At 43.9% G+C, this 17,799-nt stretch overlaps 1 protein-coding gene across 1 annotated transcript; it reads left to right on the top strand.

Annotated features, from left to right (window-relative positions):
- Positions 1-2,719: 2,719 nt before the first annotated feature.
- LOC146813301 (olfactory receptor 5G9-like) lies at positions 2,720-17,423 on the top strand. The gene is made up of 2 exons (XM_085615366.1): positions 2,720-2,788; positions 16,455-17,423. Exons 1-2 carry the CDS (start codon positions 2,720-2,722, stop codon positions 17,421-17,423), a joined length of 1,038 nt encoding a protein of 345 aa, XP_085471492.1.
- Positions 17,424-17,799: the final 376 nt, after the last annotated feature.

The raw sequence follows: 17,799 nt of genomic DNA, 5'->3' as shown, positions 1-17,799 counted from the left end.
AGGAGCTGGATGAACGAATTCATACTGCAAGAACTCCTGAGTCTGTAGTGCCGCGTCAAAGATAAAAGTGACGTCCGGCGAGGTCAAGGAAGTGGCCCATTGTATCCACCTTGGATGCAAAGCTTTAGAATTCGGTACACTCGCTTTCGTCACTGCCTCTAGGGCAGGATAGGGTGTTACCACCAACTTGCGACTGCGCTCGTTCTTTCAGAATCGCCATCTGCACTGCTGTCAGAACTTTCTCGACAGCGGAAAAACACAGTTCAGATGAAGTGTACAAGTGAGATTTGTAAGCAATGGGGACGGTGTCGCCCTCATTGAACGTTAAGTATGTGAAACCAACTGCGCCGGGCACTATTCTCATGACCAGGTTAGTGTGGTTATCACGTGTCAGTAAGTACTTAGAAGCAAGAAGATCAGCTTGCAATAACTGCAATATAGCTGAATGCTCAGGCAGCCAACAGGATTTGGAAAATGTAGGTTGTACCAAGGCGTAAAGCGGCTTGATACGCTGGGCATAATCCGGGATGTAAGTTCGACCAAAATTCAGAAAACCCAGCAGGGATTGCAATTTCTTCAGTGAAGTAGGAGCACGGAGGCATGCACACTTTTCTAGAAAGTGCGGAGCCAATCCTCGACCTTCATTGTTGAGTTCGTACCCCAAGAACAACACTGTATATTCTGCTATGTGTGACTTCGCAAAATTGAATTTGTAACCGAAGTCTGCAAACAAAACAATAATGCGATCAACGCGCCGAAGATGCGGGTCCAACTCGTCATCCGTGAGGTAAATGTCATCCACGTACGAGTACGCATCTGGGTCTATACCCTCCAAGAGGGAGACCACGCGAGCGGCAAAGACTCCCGGGCTGTTCTTATAGCCCATTGGTAATCTTTTGAATTGTTTTTGTTTGCCACCAGAGGTGAACGCCGTCCACTCACTACTAAGAGAGGACAGGTTATGGCTGTAAAAGCCATTGGAAATGTCAAGTGTGGTTTTAAACCTTTTTCTCATGAGACTATCGACAAGAGCCGAACTGTGGGTGTTCTGTACAGCACAGGTCCGGCAGTGTGAGTTAAGGTGCCGGTAATCCAAAACTAGGCGGTACGACCCGTCAGGCTTCGTCACAGTAAATAAGGGATGATTCATAGGTGATACACATGTTTCGATTACGCCCCGATATTCCAATTGTTCAAGGATCGATGCGACATGAGATCTAGCTTCACGACGCATGGGGTATTGGGGTTGTGGTTGGGGCGTAGTCCGCAATGGAATCTCATGGCCGGGGGACAATTTATCCCAGCCAACTTGAGTTCGATATAACGCAGGCGCTTGCACCTGAGCCCATTCCCCGGCATGTGGAGAAGTGTGGCTCACTGGTTAGAGCAGGCAGACCCTGAAGCAGAGGTCAGACCCGGGACCAGGGTTCAATTCCCGACGCGGCAAGGTCTTGAGCTCAAATGTCCATGGACTCGATAATTCTCGCTTCGGTGCCTGACCTAATCATGGGTTCACACTCTGCAACTCTGGGCATTAAACTTGCTTAATCTCCACAATGGCCCCCCGCGGCGGGATGCCTGGCTTTCACCTTGGGGATGCCCTGTAGGGGCTATCTCAGGGAAAAGCCAGGACCGGTTTCCAAGGCAAGCGCGGAGATACCCCTTCGGGGGTCGATTCAGGCGCTATATAAGAAACATAATAATAATAATAATAATACTTATCAGCTAGGACCTTAGGCACTGTGTGCGCAAAGGACGGGAGGATTACTTCCTCCCCTCTAGGAGCAGCTAAAACGAAAGCCGGGGGCCAATCTGCCTCCGCCAACAGAATATCATAGGTAGTGGTCAGATTATCCCCAAAAAAACCTTGAATTGTACGTTGTATGTCACCTTCAATGTGAATGACTATATTATACAGTCTATCAGGGGGTGACACCCGATTGTCAGCAGTTTCAATATTCACAAATATATCAGTTGCTGTCGCCACCAGATATGGACGCAGTGCTTGTCGCACTACTGTAACTTCAGCCGCGCTGTCTTGCAGCGTTAGCGCCCATGTCAGGTTCTGAAGCTGCGTCCGTACCATCTGAGGCATACCTCGCTGTCCGTGCAACAACTTTCTTCTTCTGAAATGGGGGTCGTTGACGTGCAGAGTCTTGCCTTTTCCATCAGTCTGTCGGGATTGCTCACGTGGTTGTGGTGCACCCTGACTTTTGCCACCGCCTCCGCCACCGGACTATGAAACCAATGTTTCCTGTGAAGAACGAGGAGAACGTTGGTCAGAAACCTGATATCGATCAGGTGACTTAATAGTAGCACGATCAAGTAGATCATAAGTGCGCTCACTACTTGACTGAACTGGAGAGGCAGGACATGACCCCTGTTTCTGTTGCTGCTTCTCCTGTTTTTTCGCCCTCCAACTTTGTTTAGGAAAATTAGGGCGTTCATCCTTACCAGACGAGTTTGCCTTCATCTGCTGTATCAAATCAGGATTTTTCACAGTTGTTTTAACACCTAAGGCACTACGACCAACTTGTCTATAGGCGTTCGCGATAATTTTTGCGAATTCCCCCGGCTTGTCGTCATCGTTCACGGTCTCTAATTTAATAAGCACTTGGAATTGCATAGCATCTCCTTTGAGGTTGCCCATGATCATGGTAGCAACCACATCGAACACACCGACAAGCCGCATTCCTAATTCAATAGCAGCCTCCGCACCATGATGCTCTTGAAGACGTTCAATCACGGAGGGCGGTACCGACAGAGACGAAGTGCCAAAGCACTTCGAGTATGTCGCTGCAAAGACCTTACCCCAGTTTCGCAATCTGCCATATCTGGGACTAAGTCTTTAGGCAAAGCGATGGTAAGGACCCTGTGTTTCTCCACAGGAGATGTACGCGGATAAACCGCTTCTATTTGATCAAATTTCTCAGCAAGCCAATAAGGAAAATCATCCCTATTTTGGGGTCGCTTGCCCACTACTGAATTGACCATAACAGGACTAATAACCACCGCGTGATGGTCCGTCGGTTGTCCCGCAACAGCAGTAGCGACCACCTGCACGTTGCGTGACACGTACTGCACCAAAGCCCTATGTACTGTAATAAGGGCAGTGTGCAGTACACGCAACTCAGCCACCGTCACCTGCAGGTAGCGGGGATGAGGCGTATATCCGGCTAACACCGCCCATGTGGCCCCTGCGATTGACAAAGGGCCCATTCTCGCCGGTGTAACCGCATGGGGAAGGGTGCCATTAAACCAAATGTAATGCTGCCAGGCAGAAATAGGAATTTCTTGAGTCCTATATGGCGTATAGTTGGCTGGTAGCGCCATGGCAGTATAACTGTGGAATGTATCATCGTCATCACTCACCGCCGGTAAAGTAACCCAAGAGTAAAACAACTCAAACGGGAACAACGCATCGGCACTTACTACAAAAATCACAGCCATACCATCGTCTGACACCCCATACTGCACCAGATGACGTTTCAGAGGTGCCCGGCTATGAGCCGGAATATCGACCGCCATTAGGACTCTAACAGTAAATCTACAATAAAGCAGTAGCACTAGGGTTCAGATTAAATAACCTTTTTAATGATCAAGCTTGAATGAACCTATTTAGTCGAAACACAGGTAGGTTAAACCGTCACTCCCGTTATCCGGAAACCAGAGTGAGGGTGTTGTGGACTAATACAAGCACTACTAAGGCGTCTCAAATCAATAGACCAAACGTTAGGTGCGCCATGTTGCAGGGATTCTGCTTATGCGCAGAACTATGCGCAGGAACCCAGGCCCTCAGTGAATTGCGGTGTACCAAAAACTCACCTCAGAACCCAGAACCCCCTATCCGGCCAGCATCAGTGTCCCATTCGTTATCCGAGGTTTAGCTCGGCGGTCCCAATGTATAGACAACCCAGAACAAGCGACTTAGTATATTTCTCAGGAATGGTGGGAATCAGAAACACCTTTTCGTAATTATTCTCGTACCAGTCCACAACAGAATAAACAGAGACACTGGAAAAGTTTACAGAGTTTATTTTATAAACCTCGTGTCCTAATATGCAGCAGTTTGGCTAACATTAGCAGACAAACAATTAAAATCAAAACCATCAGCATAGTTACAATACCATAGAAAATGAAAGGAGCAATCATACTAAAATGACAGTGGCTCTAGGCCACCTTCCTTTCTCTAACACACTAATAGTATTATTAGACTAATAAAAGGTCTCTAGGCTTGAATGGGGAACCCCATACCGTATAGATCAGCTCAGAGAGTTCACATCACAGGATCAGCTATGCTCTGCTCCTAGGAACGCTCTTCTTCCGAATGTAATGAAAACATGCAACACAGCAATATTAAAAGCATTCGACTTTCAGGTATTTGCAGCTGTGTGCGTGTTATGGCTAAACTAGTGGGCCGATCAACCTGAACTCAACAACATGCACCGTCTAGCGACCCAGACTGTTTCTGTTACACTATGTACACACCAAGGTCGCTGTTCACTGTTTAGGAAGTTAACAACAGACAGTTCTCATGTGAAGCAAAGTCGAGTAAGCATTTCTCAATTTAATAACATGTGACTACAGTGTCGTGTGCAAAAGAAGCAAAAGCGGCAAGACGGCTTTCTAACATCTAACGCGGTTATGCTAACTTAGCATTGTACATAGGTAGATAACGATCTTCACCACAAGAGTATGAGATGGGCAGATAGTAGGTATCGCTTGGGTTGCTATTTGCCTTTTTAGTTCAGTAAAAAGAGAGTCAAATTCTTGCAGGTCATTGCCTGCTGCTTGGATTAGAATGTTGTAGTTTTTATAAATTGAGATGGTAGCTTTCCTTTTGAGTGAGGGGGAGGGTTATATAATGAGTTTGAGACCATAGGGGTTTTTCTGTGTGGTGATGACTGCCTTGAGGGAGTAAAATGTATTCCTCCATTTTGCTGTGTGTTTCATGTGGAAAATCACTATATATCTTGAGTGCTCCTTTTGAGAAGCAAACGTAGAAGTCAATTATGACAGTTTCTGGGTTGGTCCTTAGAATGATGTACTTTAATTTTCTTGCTCCATTTTTGGATAGTGTAAAAAGGGGACAAGGGCACCCAAAGGAATTAGACAGGGACCTTGGTAGGTTATGTATTACAGGAAACAGTGGTCCCTGAGAGCAAACAATAGTTAAACATACAATGAATATAGCCAAGATTGGTACTATATTATAGCCAATGTCCAGCCGGACACGGCAACTTTAATAAGTAGAAATAGTTAGCAGTGATCCAAAGAATGTAAGTAGAGTCTTAGTAGGACACAACCCTGTATCCTGAGACTTACATATCGTGAGGACAACAAATGTGGAACACATTCAGGCAATTACAATGATGTTTCTGTTTTAGAAAATAATGAGTAGTGAAACATCTAATACAAATAGTGACACCTTCACAATACGTTATATCCAAATATTTGAATGTGTAAGGTGGACAACAAAGTCGACGACGTTTCGATCCTTATCAGGGGGATTTAGGATCATCATCAGGACTAATCAGTTAAATTGCCCATATTCAAATGCCTGAATTTACATGAAATAATAAGGCAAACAACGAAACATACAAAAGTTGGGGGAAAATGCAAGGAGAAGGGGGAGAAAAAAAGCCAACATAGTAGTTAATATTACGTTTTGGCGGTGAAGCGCAGTACGTCATAGAAAACAATCGTGTCAGATCAGGAGGTAATCTTCATTTGAAATCTTATGCAGTAGTAGTATTTGTAGACATGAAACCTCCAGAGAGGTAATATTGCAGGACACGAGAGAAGAGGTGAGAACTAGGAAAGTAATGCGTAAGCGGTTGGTATGTAAAAACACAAAAGCTAGGAATTAGACAGAGAGTAGCACTATGTGCATAGTTCAAAGAGAAATTGTGCAAGTCGAAAATTTGTGAGGCGGAGATGAATAGTGAAGCGTAGTATATCAAGCAGTGCCGCGAAGAGATAGCGAAAGGTAACGTGGTATGAAAAGCATGCTGCAATTACACCGTAAGGGAAGGGCGGGAGAGAAATACCTTGTGCAATCACTTAAGGCAATGGGGGCGCCGCGTCTTGGGCGGGAACCGGGTGTGTAAAATATCCAGAAGGATGCGTTTGGGAGGTACAATGCCTAAGGAGAAAGGAGCTAGGATGAGGTGGTTGGGAGGAAGCGGCGTGTTAATAAGAGGTGGAGAGGGTAATGGGCTTACCTGGGATGATTAAATTCCGGAATAGGGGACACGGTAAAAGGTTCGTCTGGTAGGGGAAAAATGGGATTTTAGGAATGGAATCAGAAGCCATGGAGTGATCAAGTTGTGAGGACATGGTGAATACAGTGGCGATTCTTACCTCAAAGTGATTGGAGAAACGAATTCCGTGGCCATGCGAAGGACAGCGCATTCGGACAATGCCGGATCGACTGTGAAGTGGATGTGAACCGCCGTGATGTTGTAGGTGAACGAAGTCATGTGGGCGGTCACATGGGCGGTCAGGTGATCCCGAGGAGTGCCGTGTGGATGGGGGGAGAGATGTGGGCATATCTGGGCACCATATTGGGAGAGTAAAAAAGCAAGGGTTTGCTAAATGAAAGCCAGGGCGGCCAAGGAACGAAAAATACGGAGAAAGATTTTCAAAGGTATAGAAAAGTGGCGTGCCTTGACAGAAACTTTTAAAAGCAAAAGTGTTATGGAAATAAAGTGGGTATTTAGGAAAGCAATCGTGTCACAACAATATACATTTAAGAGTCGGAAACAATCGAGTATGCACAGCATTGCCACTTATACATCAGAAGAGTGGCAAATGGGGACCGTAGTATTCTGGACGGTGGAGCAGCCTCCCAAAAAACTCACCACTGAAGTAATGGTTTAAGAACAAATACTGAAGTAATGGTTTAAGAACAAATATACAAAAGCAAATAAAGATCTAAAAGAGGCCTTACAAATCATTCCTGAGATAAAGAACGAGTAAAAACCCATAGGAAGGCGTAACAATCTGTGACTGTACAGAGAAAAAGGGAATTGAGGAACGGCCATGGAATGATTTAATGTCAGCAGGGTCTCTAAAGTATACCAACAAAAAGTGATAAGTTATAAATCGTCCAATGTGCTCAGAAGATTAATCCCAGATGGATTGTCTAATACTCAGAGATGCTTGGGAGGCTCATTTTACCTGTATTTTTAACACATTAAACAGCTTGTGGAGTCGACCCACAACCCAAATCAAGCTCTACAGTTAAGCCTGTCCAGCTCAATGGATGATGTGGAGGCAGCAATATTACAGGGAACTTGAATGAAAGTTTCCAGCCCGACAGAGTTCTCCTTGATGCTGCCTGTTATAGGCTAATCTCCTTGATTTGCATGACAGTAAAGGCTTTGGGCAGGCTTCTCCTGGCATGACTAGAGAGGTTGGCAGCCGCAAATAGGGTTCTTTCACAAACACAATATGGTTTTAGATGGGGCATGGGTATGACAGAACAATGCCTCAATCTGTCTCCTATAGTCAGTAAGTACACAAAGTCCATGAAGAATCCAATACATCTGGTCTTCATGGACTTACCTAGTGCCTTCGATACTGTAAGTCAGGATATATGTTGGGAGGCATGGGAGTTGAGGAAGCATTGGTAGTCCTTCTATGTAGGTTACATTCAAAAACAATGGTTAGAGTATGATATGGTAGTGAGGGGGAAAACAAAGCCAATAGCTTCAAAGGAGGGGGTCCATCAAGGCTTTAGTCTAGCCCCTTTTTAGGTCTCGCTGAGTCAGCGCGCATACGCTGCTCGGAGAGACATTTTCTATCTGAGTGTTCAAAGTGCTGCTGGCTGGCCTAGCGCTTGCGTGCACATGAGCGTGCATGCGCGCAGCCGCCAGCTTTCAGCCCTGCACCGCATCACACACCACTCGCCAGCCTACTTTTGCCATCGCGCCCGCACACCACTCGCGCGCCACGCGCGCTTGTTCTACTTGTTTAAATAGCAATTGCATTAGAGTCAGTCACCTTACAGATTGCCAACATCATTCATTCTACCACCTGGTGACTGGTGTACCCATTTTCGCTTATTAACGCTTCCTAGGCATTTAGTTGGCTTGCAGTTTCAGTTTCTTTAATCAAGGACCGCAATTTGCAATAATACAAATACAAAATGTACCCAAGAGTACATTTTTTATTCTGGGGTTGTGCATGTCAATTATGAGCACATATCAAAAGTGTGGCCCGTAATGGCAGAACGGGGGAGAGGATGTGGTCCGTCGGCTTAAACTGCCGACTTTGGTGCAGGAAACCAGGGTACGAACCTCAAGGTCGTGTCCACATCCTGTGATTCTGGGCAAATCACGTAATCTTCCCGTGACTGAATATGTAATGTAAATACGGTGCTCATGTACAGCGCTCCAATACCTTCGGGTCGAGTTTGCGCTATATAAAAGATGCAACCCCCCCCCCCCCCCAAAAAAAAAACGCAAAAGCACCCTGAATCGCATGGGCGATAATGCTAATAGCCCTCTTTGCTCTCAAAAGCACCCTGAATCGCATGGGCGATAATGCTAATAGCCCTCTTTGCTCTAAATACTCATTGTTCTTGTCTGATTCATGCTCCTACCTCATACTTCACTGAACTAAGAATGCAGTCAAAAACTAAGAGTTCATCCAAGGTTTCTGATTGGCTGAGGCAATTGGAGCATGAGAATGAACATTGAGAACGCGCAAACTTTTTTATGTATGCAATTTTTAGGCTCCTTCTAAGTTGAACCACAAAAAATACAATTGGGATAGTCAAGCTTAATTAATAATGTTATTCATACAAGTTTTTCCAAGAATGTCATCCATTTTCATTTGGATGATTATTTGACTGATTCTTGAAAGTTCATTTTTGTCTAATAGTTTATCTATCTCACTACTCTAAGAACCTATTACCTGACTTCCGCAGCATAATGTAAAATGTTTTGCATTTTTGATTAAAGTCATAAATGCAGATGTGGATGTTAAGTTTTAATCCATTCCCTTGGACAGTTGAGGTCATTTTGTATTTCCTTTATGATTTGTGTTTTTTAATGGTCAACTTTTTTACATACAATCACAGCACGGGCAATAGTTTGTCAGTATGTAAAATATTTTGAAGATGAACTATTGATTGAAACTTCTTGGATTTTGTGATAACCCAAGAAATGCGCCTCACCCTCCCATCATGTTCCATTTTAGCATCAGTTGACAACTTGTATTGGTTTGAGTCAGAACTAAGATTTTCCAGCAATTGCCATCTCCAGAGTAGGACTGAGTTGCCCCACAAGGGAAGAGTTGAGTGAATTGGTGAAGAGAAGTTGCTTCTTTGAGTTTTGATCCTAAGTTCCCTTCTCAGTGTCAAACATTCAGTAATGGTGTAAGTGAACGCCAGACACAGCATAGCTCAGGATACTCTGTTAGCATGAAACCTATCTGTCTAATTGACCACAATTAGCCTGGTACCATTCTAGACAAGGTCTTTCTCAGTGCTGTTGAAATTTAAATGCCATGCATAGAATTTAATATTTTCCGGCTACCACATCGGAAGTGTCAGCAGGATAGCAAACTGAAACAACAGGAACGACGTGTTTTTGCCTAGAAGATGAATCAGAATTATGGACCCTCTAGTGCCGTATAGGGTGACTTTCACAAACTGATATTGCTCAATAATTGATCATTTATATTGTGCAAAATCTGTGCAGCACTGAAAACGGCGGTACTTTATTAATTCATTTTTTTAATAAAAGAAGGATGAAAAGCTAAGACAGTCCCATCAAGCGCCAAATCTGTGGCCAGCAGTGTACACTTATTTGGCTTCAGCAAGCATTACCTCTCTGAACTAATTTGCCTCTTTTTTGGGGGGCAGAATATCTCAAATATTTTAATCTAGAGTCAAGTTTCAGATAACTGCTATGGATATTTGGAACTATGTGGAAACCGTTATCCATGTATGTAAGCATCAGGAAACCGGTATGGATTAATGATATCCTCATGTTTTGCTTACTTAATATGTTAGAGAGGCCCTTGGAAATAAAGTGTGACAGTCTCAGTGTTCTGGCCTTCTCTCCTTTTAGTCAGCTTCGCTGGGTGATTTCACTTAAGTGCATACCTGTGGTGTGTGCGCCCCCATGAATAATGAATCACTGTGTCGATGGGAAAGACTACCGAGGACAGAATATTAAAAATAAAATATCAACAGGTAAGTAAGCCTAGAGTTTCTTTACCGAACTCCAGATATATGTACATATGCAGTACATATGTTTTCAAGACGCGTAGATGTGCAGTTAGGAATAGAAAATCTCGATACCTCCCTATATACACACGGGGGCAGATTTATGTTTCCTGGCGCATCCCTGCAAATCAGCAGGGATGTGCGAGGAAAGATGCGTCACGCAAGTTTACCCTTGCGCCACCACAGAGGCGCCGCATTTACAATGCAGCGCATCGTGGCGCAAGGATAAACAGATGCGTGACGCATCTGATGGCATAAGGGCGGCGCAATGCTGGAGTCGTGTCGCAAGCACGACACAACTCCAGCAATACTCAGGGGCTGCCCATACCGAACATGCTGCGTCATGCCTTACGCCTGCTTCAAGCAGGCGCAGGGTTTTGACGCAGCAGCGTTGGAAAAGTGACTCAGTGAAATCTTGTAGATTTCACTGCGTCACTTTTCCGAGGCTTTTTCCGATGGAACGCCCACCCTGCATACATTAAACCTGACGCAGGTTTAATGTAGCACAGGGCTTTACAACGTGACGCATCTCCCTAGATGCGTCACGTTGTAAATAAGGCGCAACATGGCGCATGGTTTACGCCACCGCTGCGTCACAGAAGTGACTCAACGGCGGCGTAAATGTCTCGCAAGGGTCTTATAAATCTGCCCCTTACTGTACAATATTTCATCCTTCAGTTTTCTGTTCCCGATATTAGTATGCCGCAATATTGTTGGTGCTGATCTTCAGTAGTACAGCACTTTCCTGTCCTCTTGCAGTTGAATACTACCCTAAACTGCCCAGTGGACAGAGCAACTGAAATGCAGGATTGTGTACATGCAGCTTTTGTGTGTGCTCCTATTCAAGATCAGTCATGGCAAAGCTTGGCTGCACAATTTCTCACCAGTGACTATCCTTTTGGCAGGAAATAGGGATTCCTCTTCCTCTTGCTTTAGACAATTAATAGCCATTAAATGACCTACAGATCTGAAGAGTGAGACATCAAGTAAACCATCTAAAAATGACTCTATAAATAGCCTGACCAACAAAGTGGCAAGACATATTTTCATCTATAGCCATACTCAAATGAGCAGTTTGGTCTATTTAAGTTACTGGGGGCACTTTGCCAGAAATTCCTTTTTAGGTCTCGCTGAGCCCAGCCCATGCGCTGGCTTGGAGAGACATTTTGTAAGGGACTTTTCAAAGTGCTACCACTGGCATAGAGCTACAGTGCACGAGGAGTGCACGCGCGCAAAGCAGCCATATGGCTTTACGTCGCTCTCCCTCATGGCCTCCTCTCCGCCCCTTCCCTGCTGCTATTTCACACCAGCAATAGGCCGTTCAGTACACAAAATTCCCGATCGAAACATCAGTGTCCAGGTCGTAACCGCGGGATTCCCAGCCACAGTCCAGTGCTCGTGCACTACTCTCGTAGGTTGTTTGGTGATTGTGGCCCGTGCGCGTGGTGCATCCATGTTTTCATGATTCACATTTGTGTTCCGTGAAAGCTGCGCCGCTTGTCTTTCTCTTGTTCAAATACAACCACTGGGCGGCGGTAGAGAGACAACTTTGGATTTTCTTCAGCCAAAAACAATTGTTTCATAGATAAAGCTGAAAGAGCATATTTAATCCGTGGCTTCAGCAGAGCATTACTATACATGTGAGCTACTATGTTGTACCGGTGTTATTAAATATCGAAATGGAGCGAACGGCTGAGCATAACTACATATGTATACTACCCACAAAGTGCAAGCCTGGTGGGTTACTGGAAGAACAAGTCTTCGGAAAATGCCTACTTTTGCCCCTCCCTGGCAACAGAGGCAAGTCCGAACATCCAGCTTGCCTTTTGGTGCAAGGGAGACGGCCAGCATAGCAAGTTTGCAGGGGTGCAGGATGCAGTAGCATAGCAGAAGCAATGGATTCCACTGCTCTTGGAATCCCAGCAAAGAAAACCGTGTTGGTGCATGCTGAAGCTATCATAAACAGCCTCTCCTGACAGGTTCCTCCTTTTGAAAGATGCTTCCTTGCCGACCTGCTTCCAGCAGGCCTTCCAAGAACCTCTAGTGACCAGACTGCAGCAGCTGCTCAGGACTCTTTCTAGTTTTAAATGGGATGGTGTCACTTCCAATCAGTGCTACTATACACCTTGACTACTGCAGCTTTATTGGGCTCGTGGCAACCTTTTCCAGTTCTTTTGGGGCCATCTTCGCCTTGTTTTTATATTGAAACCATGCTTGAGGGAGAGAACCACTCCAGAATCGGTGCAAGGATTTTTGGCGCTCCTGGCAAAATATTATTTTGCAGTGGAAGCTTTCCACATTTAACTAGAAACTGCGTCTATCTGGGCTTTCTTTGTTACTTGGCACCATCTAGTGTTGGTGTACTAATAATCCACACGTACCACACTTTTAGGTCTCCCTAACCCTCTCTGCCTTTTATGCACCTCGGTACTCTCATGAACAATGTAGGACTCCACTGTTTAACTCGCTGACTAAAATTTGGGGCATTATCAAATCTCGTCACTGTTTCTTTTATCCACCAGTCCAGCCATGGCCCATCAGGATTATAGCTGAACTCTGTGGTTTTGAAGTTAGGCAAAATCTGTTTCCCCCTTTTCAAATTCGAAATATTTCTAATTGGTTAAATTTCACTACTTACGAAGCGAGTAGTCGCTGGCCTTTATTGGGTAATTCAAATTGTTCATGTCTTTATCTTTGTGTGTACTTTAGTGAGGTGCTGGAACTAAAAGTAGGAATGAACTAAAAGTAGGAATGAACTGAATGTCGCCAAAACCTGTTTAAATCGATCAGGGTGGTTCGTTGACTTACATGTTTGCGCCAATATTTACTCTGATCGGCAGGTCTGACTAAGGCAGACTTCCATCCTTCCGAGCACTTAAGTAGCCAGAAAAACATAAATACCCCTCACTTGGACACGCATCCTGTATAACTGCGAGCGAGGACGTTTCCCCCTAAAAGGGCTATCCTTCCATATTTTCTATCATTTCTCTCTTCACTTCCTTCTAGTAGCACTCCCTTCCTCTAATCTCCCTCTTTTCATCTCTCTTCCCCCTTGCCTTGTCTGCTATCTCATTTTATCTCTTCCCTCTTCCATTTACACCCCTTCCATCCTCCTTGTCTTACCCTCCATTTCTTTTCACTTCTCACCTGTCTGCCTCCTTCATATTTACTATTACCCCTTCTCCCATCTCCCCCTGATTGTTTTGCCCAGTTTCTCACTTCCAATCACACATTTGTCTCTCCTCATCTCTCATCCATCTTTCTATTCCATTTTTCTCTCTTCCCTTTTCTCCCTTGTAACGCCTCTTCCTATTTGTCTTTCTCTCCATCACACCCCACCATTTAGACCGTTTTTTTCCTCTCATCCCGCTGCTTTCCTTTTTCTCTCCCTTCCTTCTGGACAATTGAAATAACAATAAATGTGTTTATGCCAGAGGGGTACCCCTGATTTGTGACATGTGTTCACAAATTTGGACTGCAAAGTTATGCTGTTGGTTAAATAGAAGCCAATTAGACAAAATATTGACATGTTTGGTATTTTTCCTCCATAAGGGGGAAGAGTAATATAAAGAGGAAATATGAACAAGCATTGGCATATCCAATAGGTCTTGCCTTTGGGACCTTATAAGTGTTTAGCCATGCAACAGTTGATGTTGTTGCACCAAGGATATTGTGCTTCATAACTAAATACTTATAAGGTCCCAAAAGCGAGACCTATTGGCTATGCCAATGCTTGGTATTTCTTATATACACAAATGGGCTAGAGGCATTTTTATTGGAGTGGAAGCTTGATTTCCCAAGGAAAGGCAGAAGTTTTTTCCCTCTACTCCCATATGCTGACGGTACTGCCCTGTTGCCAAGGACAGCTATTAGTCTTAAGATATCTCTTGATGCTTTTACAGATATTACAGGGGTTGGATAAAACAGCTGGCGTGCACTTGAATTTAACTGCTATATCAAATAAACCATATCATCAACAACATTTAATAGCTTGGTGTGCTGTCCCTGTGGTGGTTCCACCCTACCACCTGATTCAAAGTACAAAGAAGACTAGGGCTGAGTGCTCTAGACAGGAACTGCACTACCTGAAACACTCAGAAATGAGTTTATAACATACTTCTCATCACAAATAGATTATTTAAGGTACCTGTGAACCAATAAAGATACAGTAACACTCAATGGTAACTGATATGACTAAAACAATCCAAAATGTATAACAAAGCAATAGAAACGAGACTTCTTCTTGCTGAAGTGTTATTTAATCACACTCCTTCTCGAGGCTTCAAAATCCAAGATCATTACAGAATGGTCCAAATCATATGCTGAAACAATATAGCAAAGCTTGATTTGCGTTCCCTATGCATTTCGGGTGAATCTATCACCCTTCTTCAGGGGATGTCTATAAACAAAGTGAAATACATCTATTCAATATACATATCATACTGGTATAAGCGTAAAATAAAGTTAGAGAGATAGAAGGGCTCAATGCCACCAAAGGGTTAAAAATACTGCGAAATGAAGCAGATTAGTGAGATATGTAAACTGTCTCGCCAGTGATTGAGGGCAAGGAAGAAGGGAGAATAAACGGACTGTCGGCTGCATTGGACTCCAAAGAGCTCTTGATCACAACGTTGGTGAATTACCCCAACCACCATGCATGCTACGTACGTAAACCTATTCTACCTTTAAGCAGAACAATGCCAATCTCATGAGCGTTACTGTCACAATTGGTCAAAATGACCTGTAAAATAAACATAAGAGTAAGTTGCTGCTTTTCGTCTGAAATAACCACTGTGGACACTCCACCTAGTGTTACAAGTTGAATAACTCACCAGGCGTGAAGAAACGCCGAGATTCCAACTTGCTGAATTATCGTGTGCGCAGAGAGTGGTTAATACAACGACCGTGTAGTGGAAAGTCCGGAGTAGTAGGGAACCACCTTTCTCACGGTTATTATAAAAACTGTACCTAAGAGCGTGCACAGTATATGTGAATGCTTCTCACAGTGCTTATGCCTGTCGGGTGTCCCAAGTAACAAGAATATTACCTGATGATGTTTGCTGGTCAATACACGCGTTAATCCAAATGTGCTAAAGCGTGTACTTGAAGCGGGTTACTGTTTAAAAAACCAACCACCGGAACATGCCTGTAAGATTTAAAGATTCTTTTTTACATTTATAAGAAACAAACATTTAGGAGTTAATATTAGTAGGTTTGCTGTTAATTCTTTAGGAAGGGGACGATGATGTACTTACCTGTATGTTCTCAAATGGTATTAATTTATCCGTAGTTCTGGGTTCTGGCTCTCCTCTCGCTTGGGTTCTAGTCAGTGGTGCCGACTGGCAGTTGTTTCCATAATTCAAAGGAGTAGGAGGTGCAGGATGTGATCCCCATTACAACACTGAATTAAAGACACTTTTCTACTTACCGTGCTGTGGGATTCTTCACTTCACAAACCCATTCACAAATATTAATGGTGGGCCCTAAGAACAGAAATGTTTTTACAATCTACCCTTATTTTAAAATCTATATAGGGAGTGGCAGTGCTCCTGCATTTAATGTTCAAAAGCATGACGGCTGAGTCGCAAGGGCCTTCACGAGTCAAGCAGGTTTGCCAGGTTGAAAGAGGTGGTACAATGTAATGTATGTCTGTTCATGGTGTGCGTCCCAAAAGTTCATGCACCGGGTCTTGTGAGTACACCATGTGGGTACCACTATACTAAACCTCCTCCTATAAAGCAACAATGTTTGTCACTTTCTGTTGTATTGTATTTCTAGACTCAAAATGGCCATTGAATACTGAGCATATAAATTATTCTGCAATTGTAACTTCTACCTAAAAGACAGACTTGGTGATTTTGAGGAGAAAATGGTGGATTGAAGAAGAACGTCAAGTGTGTGTCAGAAGCACTGAAGACCAAGACAGTGCTGGTCAAGCAGACATGGTTCCAGTATAGACTTAGCTAATGCAGAAGTCTGGTGACAAGATCCCTGAAAAATACCAGTTGAGAAAGATCAGAGAGAAATAAAAAACAGAGTACTTTTATTTCTTTTTGTGTTTAAACAGTGGAATGGGCTAAAAGAAAAATGATATTTGTGTGGTGTAGGAATGTAAACCTAACAGCCGGAAAATTGCCAGAGATGTAATTTTATTTGGTCATAGTTGTGAGATGAAGTTTCAATTTATTATCAATGCTCCTTTTTTCTCCCTCAGATAAAGAATGGAGAGGACATGGAAGTTGGAAATAACTTCTCGGTGACAGGGTTCATCTTGCTTGGATTTTCTGACAATGCAGCCTTGCAGGCACCCATCGTTCTTCTGCTCTTTCTCATTTACCTCAGTACCGTGCTGGGGAATTTCATGGTTTTCTTCATCATTTGTCTCAGCCCTAATCTACACAAGCCCATGTACTTTTTCCTGCTCCACATGTCCTTTCTGGACATCTGTTCCACCTCTGTCACTCTCCCTAAAGCCATTGTCATCCACTTGACAGATGAGAAGTTCATCTCCTCAGCTTCTTGCTTCACCCAAATTTACTTTTTCCTGTTTTTTGTGAGTACAGAGATAATGCTACTCACTGCCATGGGATATGACCGATATGTTGCCATATGCAACCCCTTACGATATGCTGCAGTCATGAGCAGGAGGATGTGTGCTCAGCTGGCAGCTATCTCTTGGACCATAGGAGTACTGGATGCAATGCCTCCCACCCTATTACTGTCCAGCATGTTTTTCTGTGGGCATCAGAATCTTGATAATTTCTTCTGTGAGGTACCTGTACTCATACAGCTTATCTGCAGTGACATCACAAGCATTGTCATCACCACCTTCATAATTGGATTTGGTTTAGGGGCCACTTCCTCAATCATTACTTTAACATCCTATTTCCTCATCATTTCTGCCATCTTGCGGATACGCTCAGCTGCTGGAAGGCGTCAAGCCTTCTCAACGTGCTCTGCTCACTTTACCACTCTCCTCCTCTTCTATGGGACTGTTTTTAGTGCCTATCTCAAGCCTACCTCAGTGTATGCTAAAGGGCAAGAGAAGATATTCTCCTTGCTTTATGCGGGTCTCATTCCAATGCTGAATCCTGTCATATACACTCTTAGAAATAAGGAGGTAAAGAAGGCAATAAAACAAGCCAGTAGGAAGGACACCAATTTCATAGACAATTCTGGATAAAGTTATTTACATTGTTGTGAAATTCAGTCATCAATTCATTTCATTGCTTTCCTTGACAGGATTTTCCAAAACATAGTGTAGTAGGAAGAAATACAAAGAAGCTTGAGCAGGTAAAATCCTTTATTAAGGACAAACTTTGCCCACAACAGAGTTCAGCCGGTCCGCAGAATCCGCAGAGTCAACTAACACATGCACCTGCCATTCTGCCAACCGGCTAGTGCTGTCACGGGCCCAATGAAATACATCGAAGCGTTACCACTAGGCAACGCTTGAACAAATACACCGTCAAATCTAAACATGATGGTGTGTCTTAAGGCAGAACTTTCGAGCTGCAACAAGCACGCCTTGAGACATACCAGTGCGCACTGAACACCCC

This window comes from Triturus cristatus, chromosome 7, assembly GCF_964204655.1.
Source record: "Triturus cristatus chromosome 7, aTriCri1.1, whole genome shotgun sequence".
Lineage (NCBI taxonomy): Eukaryota > Metazoa > Chordata > Amphibia > Caudata > Salamandridae > Triturus > Triturus cristatus.
This window is presented reverse-complemented; position numbering and strand designations above follow the sequence as displayed.

Coding starts and splice junctions, on each gene's coding strand:
- LOC146813301 (XM_085615366.1), top strand. CDS start 2,720: ATGATGCTCTTGAAGACGTTCAATCACGGAGGGCGGTACCGACAGAGA. Junction 2,789..16,454: donor GAAGTGCCAAAGCACTTCGA/GTATGTCGCTGC, acceptor TTTCTCCCTCAG/ATAAAGAATGGAGAGGACAT.